The 15,915-nt window shown below is 41.5% G+C and overlaps 1 protein-coding gene across 1 annotated transcript in view; it reads left to right on the top strand.

The window, feature by feature from the left end:
• FAT4 (FAT atypical cadherin 4) overlaps positions 1–15,915 on the top strand; it is a gene marked incomplete at its 5' end in the record, with an annotated part of 125,239 nt that overhangs the window by 59,879 nt on the left and 49,445 nt on the right. Inside the window, 5 exons of the mRNA XM_038136631.1 lie at positions 4,759–4,890; positions 7,596–7,857; positions 9,539–9,889; positions 13,963–14,885; positions 15,596–15,770. Of these exons, the coding sequence (XP_037992559.1) occupies positions 4,759–4,890; positions 7,596–7,857; positions 9,539–9,889; positions 13,963–14,885; positions 15,596–15,770 (1,843 nt within the window). The remainder of the gene's footprint in view (positions 1–4,758; positions 4,891–7,595; positions 7,858–9,538; positions 9,890–13,962; positions 14,886–15,595; positions 15,771–15,915) is intronic.

Raw genomic sequence — 15,915 nt, 5'->3', positions numbered from 1 at the left:
ATTCTCATTTTAAGCTTTTTATGTTGAGCGTGGAACTTGTCTAGCCTGTTCAGTAATAGTTACCTGGGGTACTGGTATTTTTGAAGTAGAATTGGTGGTTTTGCTTGGAGAAGTGGAAGGTCATCTTTTAGCAGCTTAATTCAACAAATTACTTTGAATAAGCTGAAGAATAGTTTATGTCCTAAATGCTTTAATAGATCTGTGTGCTTTAAAAGTTGAGGTCTTGATATGACTCCTATATCTGTTAACATATAGCTGAGGTTTATCTGAATGGAGAAAGAACTATTTTTCTAACATCTACATTCAGAGTAAATTGTTGCAGAACTGTTTGAGGTGAGTGCTGCCCTGCCTCAATCTGTTCTGAATTTGTTTAGGGAGAGAAAAAAAAAACCCACTAGAGGCTAATTTGAGCAGCAAATAAGAATCCTAACAAGATCATGGCAATTAATACTTCCTCTGCCTTTAAAATGTCTGTGACAACAGGCTGCAGCAATCGAATTGTCACAGATGAGGATGGGCTGGCCATCTGTAACTGTGGCAGGGGCAGGGAGTTATTGTGAGAATATTATTAAGGCTGTGAAGGAGAAATTTGATTCATGCACAGGGAAATTTGTGGTATTGTGTGGCTTTCTATATTGCTGATCTCCGTGGTTTGTTGTATGCCTCTGTTTTTGCATCTTAGCTTGAGTCAAACATAAAACAAGCACACAAACAAAGCTAATAAAATAAAACCCACACAAAGATGCTTTGCACAGAAATTGATACGTAAAATTACTGTGTTTATTTTACAAGAGTTGGTAAATAAACAATGTGTATTTGTCTGAAGAATAAGCTCTGAGGGAAAGCTTTGATTTTCAGATTTTTTTCCTAGATGTACGAAATGTGTGAGGGAAAAGCACCGTACTAGAATTTGTACAAAAGTAGAGTGATTTTTGTGGAGATCTGTGTGCATGTGGATTGACCAAAGCTGGTCAATTTATTTTTTTTTTTCATTTTCCCTTGACCAACAAAAGCAAAACAGTATTATGAATCTATTAATCAGTTTTTCATCACAGTCTTAACAGATTCAGGAGAGTCTGTAACTATTTGTGTTCTCATGGTTTCTGCAGAAATTCAAGGCTGTTCAGAGGAGCAAAGCCCCTATCCCCCTGGACCACAGGAGAGGGCAAGTTAGAGAATAAAAGAGGTGCAGAGATGCTTAACTATCTTTGCTCTTTCTGTGTTTTATTACATTTGAGTCCTCTGAGTGGCAGTAAGAACTTTTGGGTCCTGTATTAAAAGTTGCTGTTGATACAAATAGGAATTGAGGATTTGTCAGATGGAAAGTGGCAGAAATTGTTGTTGCATAGTGCAGTACTTTGAATGCTGTGAGGTGGTTGGTTTGTGTCTGCCTTGGCTTCCTAGATTTGCGCTGAGTGACAAGTTTGATGTCAGGGAAGAATATTCTTCATTTTGGATAGATTTGGACAAGGGGGTGGCAATTATCACTTTACATTTCGCCTGGGCATGTTGCTTCCTGCAGTTCTACAGGGATTGGCATGTAATGGTTCCTTCCTTCCAAGGTTTGGATAAATCCCTTCATCTCCCTTGTTTTCCATCTTGTGGTGTATTTGAGGTTTCGAGGCCTTTGGTTTCCTGGATATTTGTTCTTGTACTTGCTGCTGTCGCTGGTGGGTGGCTTGCCACCAGTGTGAGCTGGGAGAATCATGTGTGCTGAGATCAGCACATGATCTATAGGAACTTTTTGAATGTGACTTTTGTAGTCCAAACAGCTGGTGACGCCACCATGACCATCTTGTCTTGCCTTCATTAAGTCCAGGGCAGAATTACACTTAATTTTTAATTGGTAGCTTATGATAGTAATCAGACCATGTATTTCCTAAAGTGACACACATTGATTTTTTTTTTTTATGCAAATGTGAAGTGGGATTAGAAAGATAGAAACAGTTGGTTGGGAAAAGGTTTAGTTTAGATCTTTCATTAAAGCTTTGTGGAATTTTCTCTTTTCTTTTTCTTCTCCAGCAAAGGTGTGGTAAGATACTCTGCAATCTTCCAGTGCCCCGTGGCAATGGACGACTTTGTGGTTGTGCTTCTCATGTGGCTTCTGCTTCATGTTTGAATTTATGGAATAATTTCAAAGTGGAATTAATTTGTGAGTTCCTGGACATTCAGTTTACATCTGAAATCATTCAGGATGTGCGAGATCCTCTCTTAAATGAAATGTAACAGACTCTTGTTTGGGGAAAAGGTGGAGTTTTTTTTTCTCAAATCTTTTTTCATAGCTGTCTTAGACCAAGCTGGATGAGCCCTGAGGAACCTGGTCTAGTGAGTGGCATCCTGATCCCTGGCAGGGTGGCTGGAACTACGTTATCTTTTAGGTCCCTTCCAGCCCACATCATTCTGTGATTCTATGATTACTTCAGTGAAATTTCTGCAAATGAGTGCACCCAAGAATCTTACTCCCCAGGTCTGCAGTTCTGTTTGTAAGCTGAAGTGTAAATTCTAGCAGAAGTAAAAAGATAGCTTTAGACACAGAAGCTAATTTGACTTAGCCGATGGTGAATAATGAAGCAGTACACATTATCTAAGCCTTGTGGATAAGTAATAAATCATGGTGTAAATGCTCTTTAAAAAGGCTGCGTTCTTTTCTAAAAAAATCTGATCCTTATTTGAGAATTTCTTATTTTTTCCACCATCTAAAGCACGTCTTTGGTATAAAATACAGTTTCTTTGTTTGCTTGTGAACTGATTTTTCAGAATAAAATTACCTCTTTTATTCTTTTTTTCACTTCTCTGGAATCTGACTTTATAATTAACTTATTTGTCCCCCAACCCTTAGCCATCTGTGTTCTTGGATCCTCACTATTTCACATTATTCAAGCTGTAGGCAATGCACAGCTCCTATCCCAAACCCCCCAGAAGTTGTCACATATTTTTCATATCATTTGTACAAAGGGCAATTTCTCATCATGAAAATAGGTCCTGGTGGTGAAATGTCACCCACAGCTGAAACATTAGCTGTGAATGACATGGATGGTAGGAATAGATGGATTGCAGAGCTGTGCAGCTGCTTTACCTTGAAACCCTGTCTGGGGAAATGCTGCACTTGGGGGAGGAAAGCAGGAAGAGTGTGCTGTGCCAGTTCCATGGGCAAGGAGGGCTGGCAAAATCCTTCCTCTGTCATTTCCACCACGTCCCTCCATTTCTGTGATTGTCACCCAGTCTCCTTGAAAACCAACCTAGGCTGGCTTCTTCTGTGAAAGTTTCTGTCTGGTTAGGTGGTTCTCAAACACTGCTCGTGATGCTCTGCTCAGCACTCCTTGTGCTTCTGCTGGCAGGGATATAAATTTAGTGATAAAACCTTCTGGGTTGATCTGTCTCAGGCTGTGAATTGTTTTGTGTACCATTTTTGAGTGGCCAAAGGGATTAAATGGGCGATAAATAAATAATGGCCTTCTGTAAAAGACCCCTGTTATGTCTCCACTTCCAGCACATATAGCTATTATATTAATAATACACTAATATTAGTATCCTATTTCCTCTGTGTTTGGGATCGTCCTGGTGATCAAGTCAGAACAGTTTGGCAATTGGTGGTCCCTATGGAAACAGAACAGAGAACAAAATGTTATGACAAAGGACTAGAAACAGCAGAAATCGTAGACTTTGGATCACCAGAAATGCCTGTGTTGGTTATATCCAGAGCAGCCCAATCCATGTATTTTCAACTGAGTGCCTGGAGAATCCTTGTGAATAAGGGCATAGCAGATACTGTAGCATAAATAAGATTTTGTCTGTCAATCCAGGTGCCTTCTTTAAGTCATCCATACCTTTTCCTTGCTTTGTTCCTTGGTACTTTCAGCTACTTATTTTTTCCTTAGTGGGTCTTCAGAGTTTGGTGACTGTTCAATATTTTGGGTCCAAAACCATACTTTTTTTTTTCATGATAGATATAAAACAGCTGTGTCTTCTTTTTCTATTTTGGGATATTACATTCCAGACCCAGCAACAAGAGAAAACGTAGCTCTGCATCTTTTTGAATTAGCATCAGCATAATCTTGCTTATGAAAAACTAGGGATAAAGATCACACAACAACCTTTCAGGAACTATCATTCTTACTTGGAAAGGCATTCAAATATGGCATGTGAAAAGAACATTTGTTGAGTTTTGGATAGTCAAGGAGAGTAGATGCTGGACTGTGCTCCTAAAGCAACATTTATGTTTGCAATTAGAGGAGAGTTTTGAGAGAGAGAGAAGACCAGATTATTTGTTATAAAATATATTAAGTGCAAGGGTGTTTTTTCCCCCTCTCAGAACGGAGAGTTGCCAATATATAAACATTTCGGAGAGAATTTTACACCACCTCATCTTTATGTCAGGCAGCATTTAATGGTTGAACGATCTCCTGCCCCGGCACTTGGCAGTTACTCTCCAGGGGCTGACTTTGAGGATTACAATGACAGTCTATCAGTGGATCTCTTCCAGTATAAACTAGACTAGGATCATTTAAAATCAGTTGCTATCAACAAGTCAAATTAACTTTATTTGTGTTAGAGGTTTTCCTAGGAGTATTTTATAACAATGTGGAATTTTAATATCCGGACAAGCTTTTCCTATTGTTGGTGTGATTTGGGAATGTGCTAATTCATGTGATTAAGAGCAATTTACCTGATTTCTTTCAGAATTATTTTCAGTAACGTTCAGGTCCAATCCATTTCCAGTGCTCACTCCAGATTTTTTCCTATTCTTGCTTTTTACAGGTAGAAATAACACTTCAGGATATCAATGACAACCCACCAGTATTCCCCACAGACATGCTCGACCTGACTGTAGAGGAGAACATAGGAGATGGATCTAAAATACTGCAGCTCACAGCCATGGATGCTGATGAGGTAGGAGCATGATTTCAGTTTTGAATATTGGTACTAAAAGTGCCATTCTGGACATGTTTTTACCTGTTTTCTTCATCCCTTTGTGTGAGCTTGGCCTTAGGAATCATGGCAGTCATTCACAAAGTTCTGTCCAGTATTGTGGAGGTCTAAGCTAACTTTGAAACCAAGATGTTGTAGTTGAGCCTAGTTCAAAGGTGTGCAATACAATAAATCTGAGACAAGCCTTGGAGGGCAAGTAAAACTCTGATAATGCCTGCTTTCCTTTTGACTAGACCCAACAAAGATCAATATTATCCCTTCCAAAAGAAGCTTTTAGTTTACCAAAAAGAGGGGAAAAGAAATGATGAGAAAATGTGCGCTCTGTACCTGAATATGTTTGCGAAAGAACTTTGCCCTCTGAGATGCATTATTATGAGAATGCTGCAACTAAGGTGCTAAGAAGAAACTATTATGCTATTGATGCATTCATTTATTTTAGAAACTTGAGTTATAAAAATGTTAATCATGCTATTTTTTTGTTTGCTTGAACTGTTTCTTTCCATGAGGAAAATGACTAAAAAGTCAATATAATCACACAAAAAGTTTGTGTTGTCATTAAAATACAGAGTTACACTTGACAACAACAAGCAGCTCTTGTTTTCCAATAGTAGGGCAATTCAACCTCCTCAGGAGAATTTTATTCCTGGCCTTTTTTGTGTTAGCTTGGTTAGTGTTCCTGTGATTGTTAATTGGTGTATTTAATCTTACTACTACAGAGGGAACCTCGGGAACACCCCTGTGAATGGTGCAAATGTGTTGTAAATATTTTGGTTTTCCTTTTATTTTCCACTAGTATCCTGATACACAGACAAAAACCAGGATTTTGGGGAGGTGCACTTGTGTAACAAAAATTCTAGCTGCTTGTCTTTCTTTTAGGAAGCAGTAAATACTGAGCTACCACTCTGTGGTGTGGTATGGCAAATATATCTAAGATTATAGCAATAATGCTCCAGCCTCTTTTTAACCATTCCTGAACTGCACCTAATCTATTACCCCTCTGAAGCACTCCCCCCAGTGGGAAAGGATTTGTTACCCTAGAGAGAAATCAGTCAGTGTTTTTATCAAAAGGAAGGATTTCAATTTCCCTGCCAGAACATTTGTAACTCAAACTCTTTACAAGGAGCCCAAGTTTTCCTAGCGATGTGCAGCTTTGGGCTGAGATAACTTTTTATTCCCCCCACCCTTTTTGCAGCTGAGGGGAGACTATAAACCAGTATCACACATGGCTGTGGTTTTAGCTGCACTCTGTTAGAAGGACTCTGTCTGGTCAAACACAGAGTGAAGAATGTGGTCACCTCTGAAAATTCCCATGAGATGTGATGTCTACGCTACACAATTGGAGGAAAGCCTGTGACATCCCCTAGGCACACCTGAGCACACAGATGGAGCACTGCACGCAGCTCTGCAGGGCTGGGCACCTGCAGAAACCTGTTTTCTTTCTAAATTTCCTTTTATCACTTAGCTCAGTGTGACTCTTTGAAACAGCATCCCAGAGAGAAAATTTGGTATGGGGCATTCTGGTAAGGTCAGGTAACTAATGCTGTCTCTCCTCTCACAAATACAAGCAGGTGTTTATCTCTATTAATTTGCTTTTTCAGGCAGGAGTATTTAAAACAGCCCTAGAATTCCTTTCTGCAGTATCTCTTTGATCTGCTTTTTGCTGCAGAAGTGCCACTGGCACGTCAGCAGCAGGTTTCAGCTGTCAAACCTGAGCTCTGGCCTGGCACCAGAGGAGGGCACAGTAAATATCTGCTTGCATTTTCAGGCACCATCAGCACACAGGGTTTAGAGTACTGTATCAAATGTTAGAGGCTACCAAACCTTCAGTATCCCTAAGCCTCTCTTGGAAGAAGAAGCAGATGACATTTTTCTGCATAACATTACTTTTCCTTAATTTTCCTATCAACCAAAATGCTCAAAGTCCACATGAATGCTTCTTTTTTTCCCCCAGGAATAAATGAAGTTTTTTGACCCAAAAGCAAATGCTTTTGACTTGCAGCACAACCCAAGAGATCAGAACTGTGATTTTAATGATGTGTGATTTGTCACATTGCGGTTTTTTATTTACATCGGTAAATAGATTTCCATGCAGAAACTGACCTTTGAGGGCCTGCTGCAAGCACGGCCTCCATGAGTTTCTCCTGACCACGAGCTGTGGCCCTTGCCCTGTGTGGTGGCTGGAAATGCTGCCACGTGGCTGCCCCAGGTCCCCCCTGCTTCCATGCCTCCCTTCCTCCCTCTCCTGCTCCCTCCAGCCCATCTCCAGAGAGCAAGAAAGGCTGATCCCACAGGCAGGGATTTAATTTAACCTTCAAAGATAAAACAAGAATAAAAATTTATCCCTAATAAGAAGTCTTACAGCTTGGTGATGCTGGTTTGAAACTAAAACAGGTAACAGAGTTTTTTTGTATTGATTGGATGAAATCCTTTTACAAAGAGTGGAGCACAAAGTATCTGGGTAATCTAATCATTTCACATCTCATAAATAAAAACTGTGTGCACGTGGGGCTGAAGCAGGGACTGGGCAGGAAGGCTGTTTGTTAAAGGAAACTGTTCTGAAAAATAATCCCCAAGCGCAGTTCCTGGAACGATCCTTGTCTTACTGCAAGTTATGATGTGGTTTTCCTGGCGAATGAGGCGATCTGACCACTTCTGTTCTGGCTTAGGGAGCCAATGCCCTGGTGACATACACCATCATCAGTGGTGCAGATGATAGCTTCCACATTGACCCCGAGTCGGGCGAGCTGATCGCCACCAAGCGCCTGGACCGCGAGCGCCGCTCCAAGTACTCCCTGCTGGTCCGCGCCGACGATGGCCTGCAGTCCTCGGATGTGAGGATAAACATCACCGTCAGTGACGTCAACGACCACATCCCCAAGTTCTCCAAGCCAGTGTACTCCTTTGACATCCCAGAAGATGCCACTCCAGGTAAAGAGGACATGGAAATATGACCGCTGGTCTCTCAAGTGGTTGTTTTCTTCATTTAAAGCTGTTTTCGTATGCAAGAGTGTGTTTTGATGCTTAAAGTGGGGGCTGTAAATTAAAAAGTGTTTAGATTAAAAAAAAGTTTTCAAATACTGTGCTCTATTACATGTCTCCAGGTGAGAAATGAGTATTACTTCCAAGATTTTATACGGATTGCTAGTACAAAAGCAGTATCTGCCAGTAGCATCTTAGAAGCTTCTTCTAAAACATGAATAAAACAAGGAGATGCAAATTATGTGGTGTTAGCTTCAAACTTTTATTAGGGTTTTCATAAACATGGGAGTCTCAGCTTGGGAGAACTAAGGTTACCCCCATGCCTCCAACTTTTGCACTCTGCCCCACAGTCCGTGTCCCAAAATTTGGTGGTGTTTCGCATTAAAGAATTACGGTCCAATCAGCTGTGCCTCGGGAATCTGATCTGGAAATAATTGAGATGTCTGTATAGCACAGAGTGCTTTGGTTGCTGATCCCCAGCCATGCTCTTTTCTCTCAGAGCCTTGAGTCTCGGTCTGTTTCAGCAGAAATAACCCTGGAAAAGGCAAGCCTAATTCCCTCCACATTAAAATGAGACTTCTCTCGTTAATCATTTACAGGGTGTACATTAGTGCTTTATATACAGCTCAGCAGTGGTGGATGCTGAAGGAACAAATAGGCTGATTTTGTATTAAAGTACTGCATCTTCTCCTGCTCTGCTCTCCAAAAGTCTGGGTGCAGCTGGCAGGCTCACCCAGAGGGGAAGGACCATGAGGTTTCTCCCCTTCAAGGTTCCACTTTCTATGCCAGAGAGTAATCCCCATTCCCCTTGCAGTTAAAGAAACATTAAAGCTTGAGATCATCAAATGGTTATGGAAGATACCAGCATATCCAGCTGGATTAAAGGGGGTTACAGCACTCTTCTTTACTCTGATGATATAAGCAGTTTTCATTATCACGTTGCTTGAATGTAGTTAACTGTGCTGCATGTAGTTCATCTGGTTCCAGGGAGAGGAAACTTAATGATTTCTTTTCTTGGAAATGAGCTGATCTTAATTATAATTAGTGTTCGAAATACTAAAAAGTGACACTTGATTTCCAAACTCTAGTCAGATAGGTCAGCTATGCAGAAATGAAAACACTGGCACAAATTCACAGGGCGTTGAATTTCAGAAAACAGCAGAGAACAGACCCCTATAGGGTTTCTAGTTTTCTAACCACAGTTACCCTGCAAAGGCACAGTTTCAAAAAGCAGAGCTGGGTTATGCGGTTTGTACTCACATACTGGGTTCTGCATTTGGAAAGAAATCTCTAGAAGGTTCCAGAACTTGTGGTTGTTTGCAGCAAAGGGAGAGGGTCCTTTGAGTCATAGGAAGGCAATGCCTAGCAGGACAAGAGGTATTTTTGCCCCTGTTGATAGCTAATCTGCATAAAGATAAAAACCACTCCTGGCCATTTCTTATGGTGTTTGAGTAAAAGCAGAAATATGATGCCCCTTTCAGCTTGAAAAACCTTTTGCAATAGTTGTTCAGACAGTGATGAGGATTGAGTTTCTCTGGGAGGGCAGCTCTCACCTGTGGATCTGGTTGATGCTGAGCTGGCTCTTGCCTGTTGCAAGTGCCTGATGGTGCTCTGCTGTTGTGCCCTGCAGGTTCCTTGGTGGCAGCCATTCTTGCCACCGATGACGACTCGGGTGTCAATGGGGAGATCACGTACACCATAAGCGAGGATGATGAAGAGGGAATCTTCTTCCTGAATCCTGTCACTGGGGTCTTCAACCTGACCCGGGCCCTGGACTACGAAGCACAGCAGTATTACATCCTCACGGTCCGTGCAGAGGATGGGGGAGGCCAGTCCACGGCCATCAGGGTGTACTTCAACATCCTGGACATCAACGACAACCCGCCCGTGTTTGGCATGGCCTCCTACAGCACTTCCTTGATGGAGAACCTGCCCCCGGGATCGGCCATCCTCAACTTCAGCGTCACCGATGCCGATGACGGTAGGAGTTCCCTGACATTCCGTTTCTGCGGTTGTAAATCTGTGCTTCACCTCAGCAATGTGTTACAAGACTTACTAAATAAAGGGAGAAGTAGGGCTACCCATAAGTTGCTGCTCTCGTGTGCTTAAATTCACATTTAAATTAGACCTCAGTCTGCCAAGTCTTTTTCCTGAAAGTTTGTTATAAATTCTGAAGAGGGTTGTGATATCAGATATCAGATGACTTATCTGCAGTCATCTTAAATGCACTATAACTTCTAAGTCTGTCATGAAGACAGTTGTCATCTACAAGTTGTTGATAGTGGAGGTTAAAAAACATACTGAAAGAGATCTCAGGAAAGCTTTCCATTGAAATAAGCTTTAATACTGAGATTATTTATGGCATCTAGAGGGTGTTAATGTGTTGAGTGTAATGGGTACAATTTTTTTGCTTAATCATTTTGCCATATAGTTTGTGCCCAAGCAAGAAGAATTATAGCATATGACCATAAAATGTATAAACAACATTCCATCGTGTACCACATTTTCTGAAGCGTCCACAGACATTACCCTGTGTAACTTAATGCAAAACTCTTCATAACTCACAGTGACTTTACAGGTGAAGGTTATTTTTGTGACATGTTGAGCAACCTTGTCTCCTCTCGACATGACAGGGGCTCAGCGGAGCCCATGGAAGTGTCTCGCACCGAAATGTGCTTCAAGGACAAAGCACCTACGTGCTTTGAGGAGTCCCTGTTTGTGCACCTAAATTGACTGAACCTATCAAGATTGCTCAGCAAAGCAGTTTTTCCTCAGGAAATGCTGAGTTGCGGGACTCCAACATTTTTGTGGGGAGATAAATTTTGCGCTGATGGATGGAACTTTCCATGGTAAAAATTGTGTAACTGGTTTTGAGATCAAGCTGAGGAAGGGAGGAGAGATTCCATAAGATAAGCCAACAAATCAGAAGTCATAACTGTGATACTGGCTGTTTTTGCATGAATCTCTCTTTCACCACACTTGTTAAGGCTTTTATTTTACGTAAAATAAACGAGGAGGAGGAGCTTGCTCTTGTATCATGCCTGGGGAAGGGATTGTTCCTCCAGACTTGAAGATAAATGGGTTTGTGTCTGTCTCCTCTTTAGTATCTTATTTTCCTGTCAAGACTACAGCACTTGGTTTCAAACCTTTTTGGAAGTTAATTTCACTTCGCCGCTATGAGTCTGTTTTCCTTTTCTCTTGCACCTCATACATTAATTTCCATCTGTGCACAGTGAATGGGAACTATATCATAGCACTGACATATCAATTCACATTCATCACACACTCAGTTATCAAGGAGGCAAATGAGTACTTGAGGAGCAATGCAATGAGAAGTCAGATATCTTGCCTTTTATAATTTCTGGCATGCTTGCTTTTCTAGCAGGCTGGATTTAAAAATTAATAGGGCAGAAATATCATTCCACGAGCATGCCAGGTTGAATTCTCCCATAGGACTGTAACTTAAGCAAATGTTATGATCTATTGTTGTTTCTGTTTCAAGCCCTAACTTGTTATCTTGCGTTGTCTTGTGTTTATCTAGAGCACAGAAATAGCTAGTGCTAGTATTATACTCTTCTCCATGTGCTCACAGATAATGCACTCAATACAAATATCATTTCGTTGATTATTTATGTTACATGATCCTATAGTTTGAAAGAGCTCTAAAAAGACATTGTTTTATAATGAGGCATGGCTGTTGTTTTAGGATAAACACTGATAAAAGACAGAAATATGGTGATAGTGAAACTGCTCCAATTTTCATTTTCTTGTTCAGCACACCCCTTGGGAAACAGCAGCTGTTTATCTCAGCTTGAACTGTTTCATATACAGGTCCATACCAAATATCAGCTGCAGCTCTTGGATGTTTAGTAATATATACTAAAGAACTCAGTTACCCTAAACTGATTAATTTTGAAATTCAGATTTTATTTTTTCAACAAAGAATTAACAGGAAAAATCTCAGAGGAGAGCACATGTATGTTTGTCAGTTTGTTAAAATTTTGGTTAGGTACTCCTCCAGGCAAAGCTGGTGTAATTTCCCAGCTAAATTCTACAGGTATTTATAGAATGGCAGGGGGAAGTAGTTTTGTTGGTTTTTTTTTAAATCTTATTAGTAAATAAATAAAAACAGAAACAAAACCCTTTAGAGGAGTGTTATCATGAAATTGGTGACTCCATGTCTGTCCTTTCAGAGTTTTATCAGATGAACCCTCAGATTAAATAAACCTAAGGTTCAGCAAAGAGGATGTCCCGACATTCTCCCTAAGAAAAGCCCAGCTCCAAACCTTGGAAGGGGGGATGGACGAGCTGCACAATGCCAGCTTGGCATGCTGTGCTTAAAATAGAGAATAGTTAATTAAGTGCCCTTCCTGGCTCCACTGATATTTAGGCAAATCTTCTGTTTCATAGTTTAATTTATATAAGCAGCATGGAAACCTATGAGAATACAGGGCAAAGAATGAAATGTTCATGGAAGTGAGATAAGGAATAACAAACTAATTTTTTCTTAGGAATAAACACCATAGAAACCACTGGAGGAGAGAGGGGGAAATAGAGTATTTTTAAAAGTTATTTTCTTTTGCAGGACCCAAATCCTACCCATCTCCAAAAATCTTGAATTGCCAGAAAGTACTTTACTGAAATCAAGACTTTCATACATATAATTAGTTATTTGAAATTACAATTGAATTAAAAGCAGAGTAGCATTAGACTTTGACCGTCCTTCACTTGATTAAAGTAATGGGGAAACAATGATATCTGGCAGATAAATGTATTAATTTCTTTAATTGCATTCAAATGTTTTGTCTTTCATGTTTGGTTCTATTCATTTTATAATTTGACTCCTACAGGAGGAAAAAGAGAGAGGGAAAGATGCCAATTACAGTAGCCACTGGGGGAAAGACACCGAAGACTAGATTTCTCAAGTCTGAGCATAATAAACAGCAGAAATTAATAAATCCTATGCAGGGATGATTTTATTATCAAAGCAATTCACTCAGAGAGAAAAGAGCTAATGAGTAAAAATGATAAAATGCACAGCAATTAGAGAAGCAGGCAGCTTTACTTGCATGAACAAGCTAGTTTGATAGGTAAATTAGTAGCTAATGGTTGGTTAATTTACTAATCCTAAACACAGTCTTGAATACTCAAAGCAAGAGCAATTTTTGAAATTAATTAAAATAGGGATAAGATAGATGGAGGTGAGAACTTTTCCCAAATTCGGATGCTCCCAATAATTACTTTTTAAGAGTGAACTGTGGAATTGACTCAGTAGCCCACGTTGTTTCCTACAAAGAATATTTAAGGATATTTCACAGCCCTGTCCAGGTTCAGGACGCCTTTCCCTTACTGGAATGATAAACCTCTCCCCTGACCATAATAGCTAGTTATGTTTTGATCATGAGATGAGTGAGGGCTGTTCATTTGATGTTTTGGAATACCATGCCATATATGGGAAGCATACCTTTCCTCAGTATTCACTCTTGGCTTGCTCCAGCTAGGCTTGGGAGTTTCTGCTTGTGGCTTTTTTTTAATTGAGTGGAAAAATTCATGAAATAATTACATTAATAATAATGTTGCTTAGTTGAACTGGGAAGAACGGAGGAAACCAGATGTTCAGTGAGCAGAGAACTACTGAGTCTTGGTTTCTGAAGGAAAACTCTTCAAATCCTTTATCCCTAGCCCTTGCAGATGGGGAAAAATTACTTGTGGTGCCACCATGGAGCTTCTGCTGAATGAAAAGCAGAGATGAACCCTGCCAATTGTTCCATCTGTGGCCTCTCCAATTAACATCCTCCCTCTCTCTTTCATGCATATTATCTTGTCAGAAAATAATAATTTCAAGGCTTCTGCTGCACTGTGAAACTTGGCTGAAATTAGCAGATGGATTCAAAAATGGTGGTGAGGAGGCTGAACACTCGATGTGGTTGGGCAGTCCTCATTTCTGTAGGAAAATGAAGGAAAATTTCCTGTGGAAACGAGGCCAGAAATATGGATACCTAGTTCAGTGGCATGAAGTCACATTATCTACCTTTCTTCTCCCTCCCTAACCAGGTCCCAACTCTCAGCTGTCCTTCAGCATTGCGTCCGGGGACAGCGCGGGGCAGTTTGGCATTGACAACCGCGGGGTGCTGAGCATCCGGCAGCCCTTGGATCGGGAGAGCCAGTCCTTCTACAGCCTCGTCGTGCAAGTCCATGACATGGCCCCCCTGCCAGCTTCCAGGTACACCAGCACAGCCCAAGTTTCCATCATTCTGCTGGATGTGAACGACAGCCCCCCGAGCTTTATCTCCCCGAAGCTGACCTACGTGCCGGAGAACACGCCCATAGACACGGTCGTGTTCAAAGCGCAGGCCACGGATCCCGACAGTGGTCCCAACAGCTACATCGAGTACAGCCTTCTCCGGCCTCCGGGAAACAAGTTCAGCATCGGCACCATTGATGGGGAGGTGAGGCTCACTGGGGAGCTCGACAGAGAAGCCGTGGCCAACTACACCTTGACTGTGGTAGCCACAGACAAGGGCCAGCCGTCCCTTTCTTCATCTACAGATGTGGTGGTCATAGTCCTGGACATTAATGACAACAACCCACTCTTTGCCCAGAAGCTTTACAAAGTGGAGGTGGCGGAAAATACTTTGACAGGGACGGATTTAATCCAGGTGTTGGCTGCTGATGGGGATGAGGGGACGAACGGGCAGGTCCGCTATGCCATTGTGAGCGGGGATGCCAGCAATGAGTTTAGGATCGATTCTGTGACGGGGGTGATAACTGTGGCCAAGCCTTTGGATAGAGAGAAGAAGCCCTCCTACACACTGACTGTTCAGTCATCTGACCGTGGGAGCAGCCCCAGGACCGATACCACGACAGTCAGTATTGTCCTGAAGGACGTCAATGATTTCATTCCCACATTTGAGCTTTCCCCCTACTCCGTGAACGTCCCTGAGAATTTGGAGACGCTCCCAAAAGTTATCCTTCAGGTGGGTACATTCAGCAATAAATACATGTCTCTGACATTACTGGCATGCCTACATGGTATTAATATTAATACACAGTGTCCTTCCTCCAAAATTAAAAAGGGGCAATACATTGGAAAAGTTGTCTCTTGGCTTTAATTGAATTTGCAGTCTTTGTTGGCTTGTTTTTGTTTGTATGGGTGAGTTTTTTTGTTACCAAAAGTTAATATTATTCTTTGGAGTTCTGTTTGTGTTTTCCCTGCCTATCCTCACACCTCCACTGGGACTTTGAGAGTCTGCTCTATCCTCTCATCTCATTCTCAACTTCCATGCAACAAATCTCTCAATCTGGTCTTTGCCTACCTGAGATGATGCTGTGTGCCAAATATTGAGAGAGAACTAAATGGAATCCGACAGCAGGACGTGCAGTGCTTGCTCTCATACAGAGCTTAGCTTATACCAGGTCATTTGTGTTTTTCACTGAGCCCCAACACAGTCTTACTGTATTTACACTTGAGAAAAATAAATAATCAACTATTTAGTATATTCAGACCACGCTTTTAAATCCACCATCACTGTGTTAAGTATTTTTTTTCAATTACAGCTAACTTATACTTGGAGCACTTGAATTAATTCAGCCTGTTAATTGGGGTTATTATCATAGAGAATGCTTACTCTGTCCCAGTATAATTTTACAGTCTTTGATATCTGTTCTGTTTGCATTGCTTGTGTAGGTTGTAGCAAGGGATGATGACCAGGGGCTGAACAGCAAGCTGACCTATGTGCTGGTGGCTGGCAATGAGGAGGGAGCCTTCACCCTCTCGGGCAGCGGAGAGCTGCGCCTGGTGCGGAGCCTGGACCGGGAGGCCAAGGAGCAGTACCTGCTGCTGGTCACCGCTGCTGACGCAGGTGAGGCAACCAGAGCATCTCTTCTGCTGAGCTCATGTGGGAAACATCACATTCTGGACAGAAAATAAATGTTTTTGTGGTGGTCTGGAACTTTAGTGGATGGAGGTTGGGTAGTTGTGTTGAATGGGGATCTCCGTGGGGATAG

The sequence above is a fragment of the Motacilla alba genome, chromosome 4 (genome assembly GCF_015832195.1).
Source record: "Motacilla alba alba isolate MOTALB_02 chromosome 4, Motacilla_alba_V1.0_pri, whole genome shotgun sequence".
In the NCBI taxonomy this organism is placed as follows: domain Eukaryota; kingdom Metazoa; phylum Chordata; class Aves; order Passeriformes; family Motacillidae; genus Motacilla; species Motacilla alba.
This window is presented reverse-complemented; position numbering and strand designations above follow the sequence as displayed.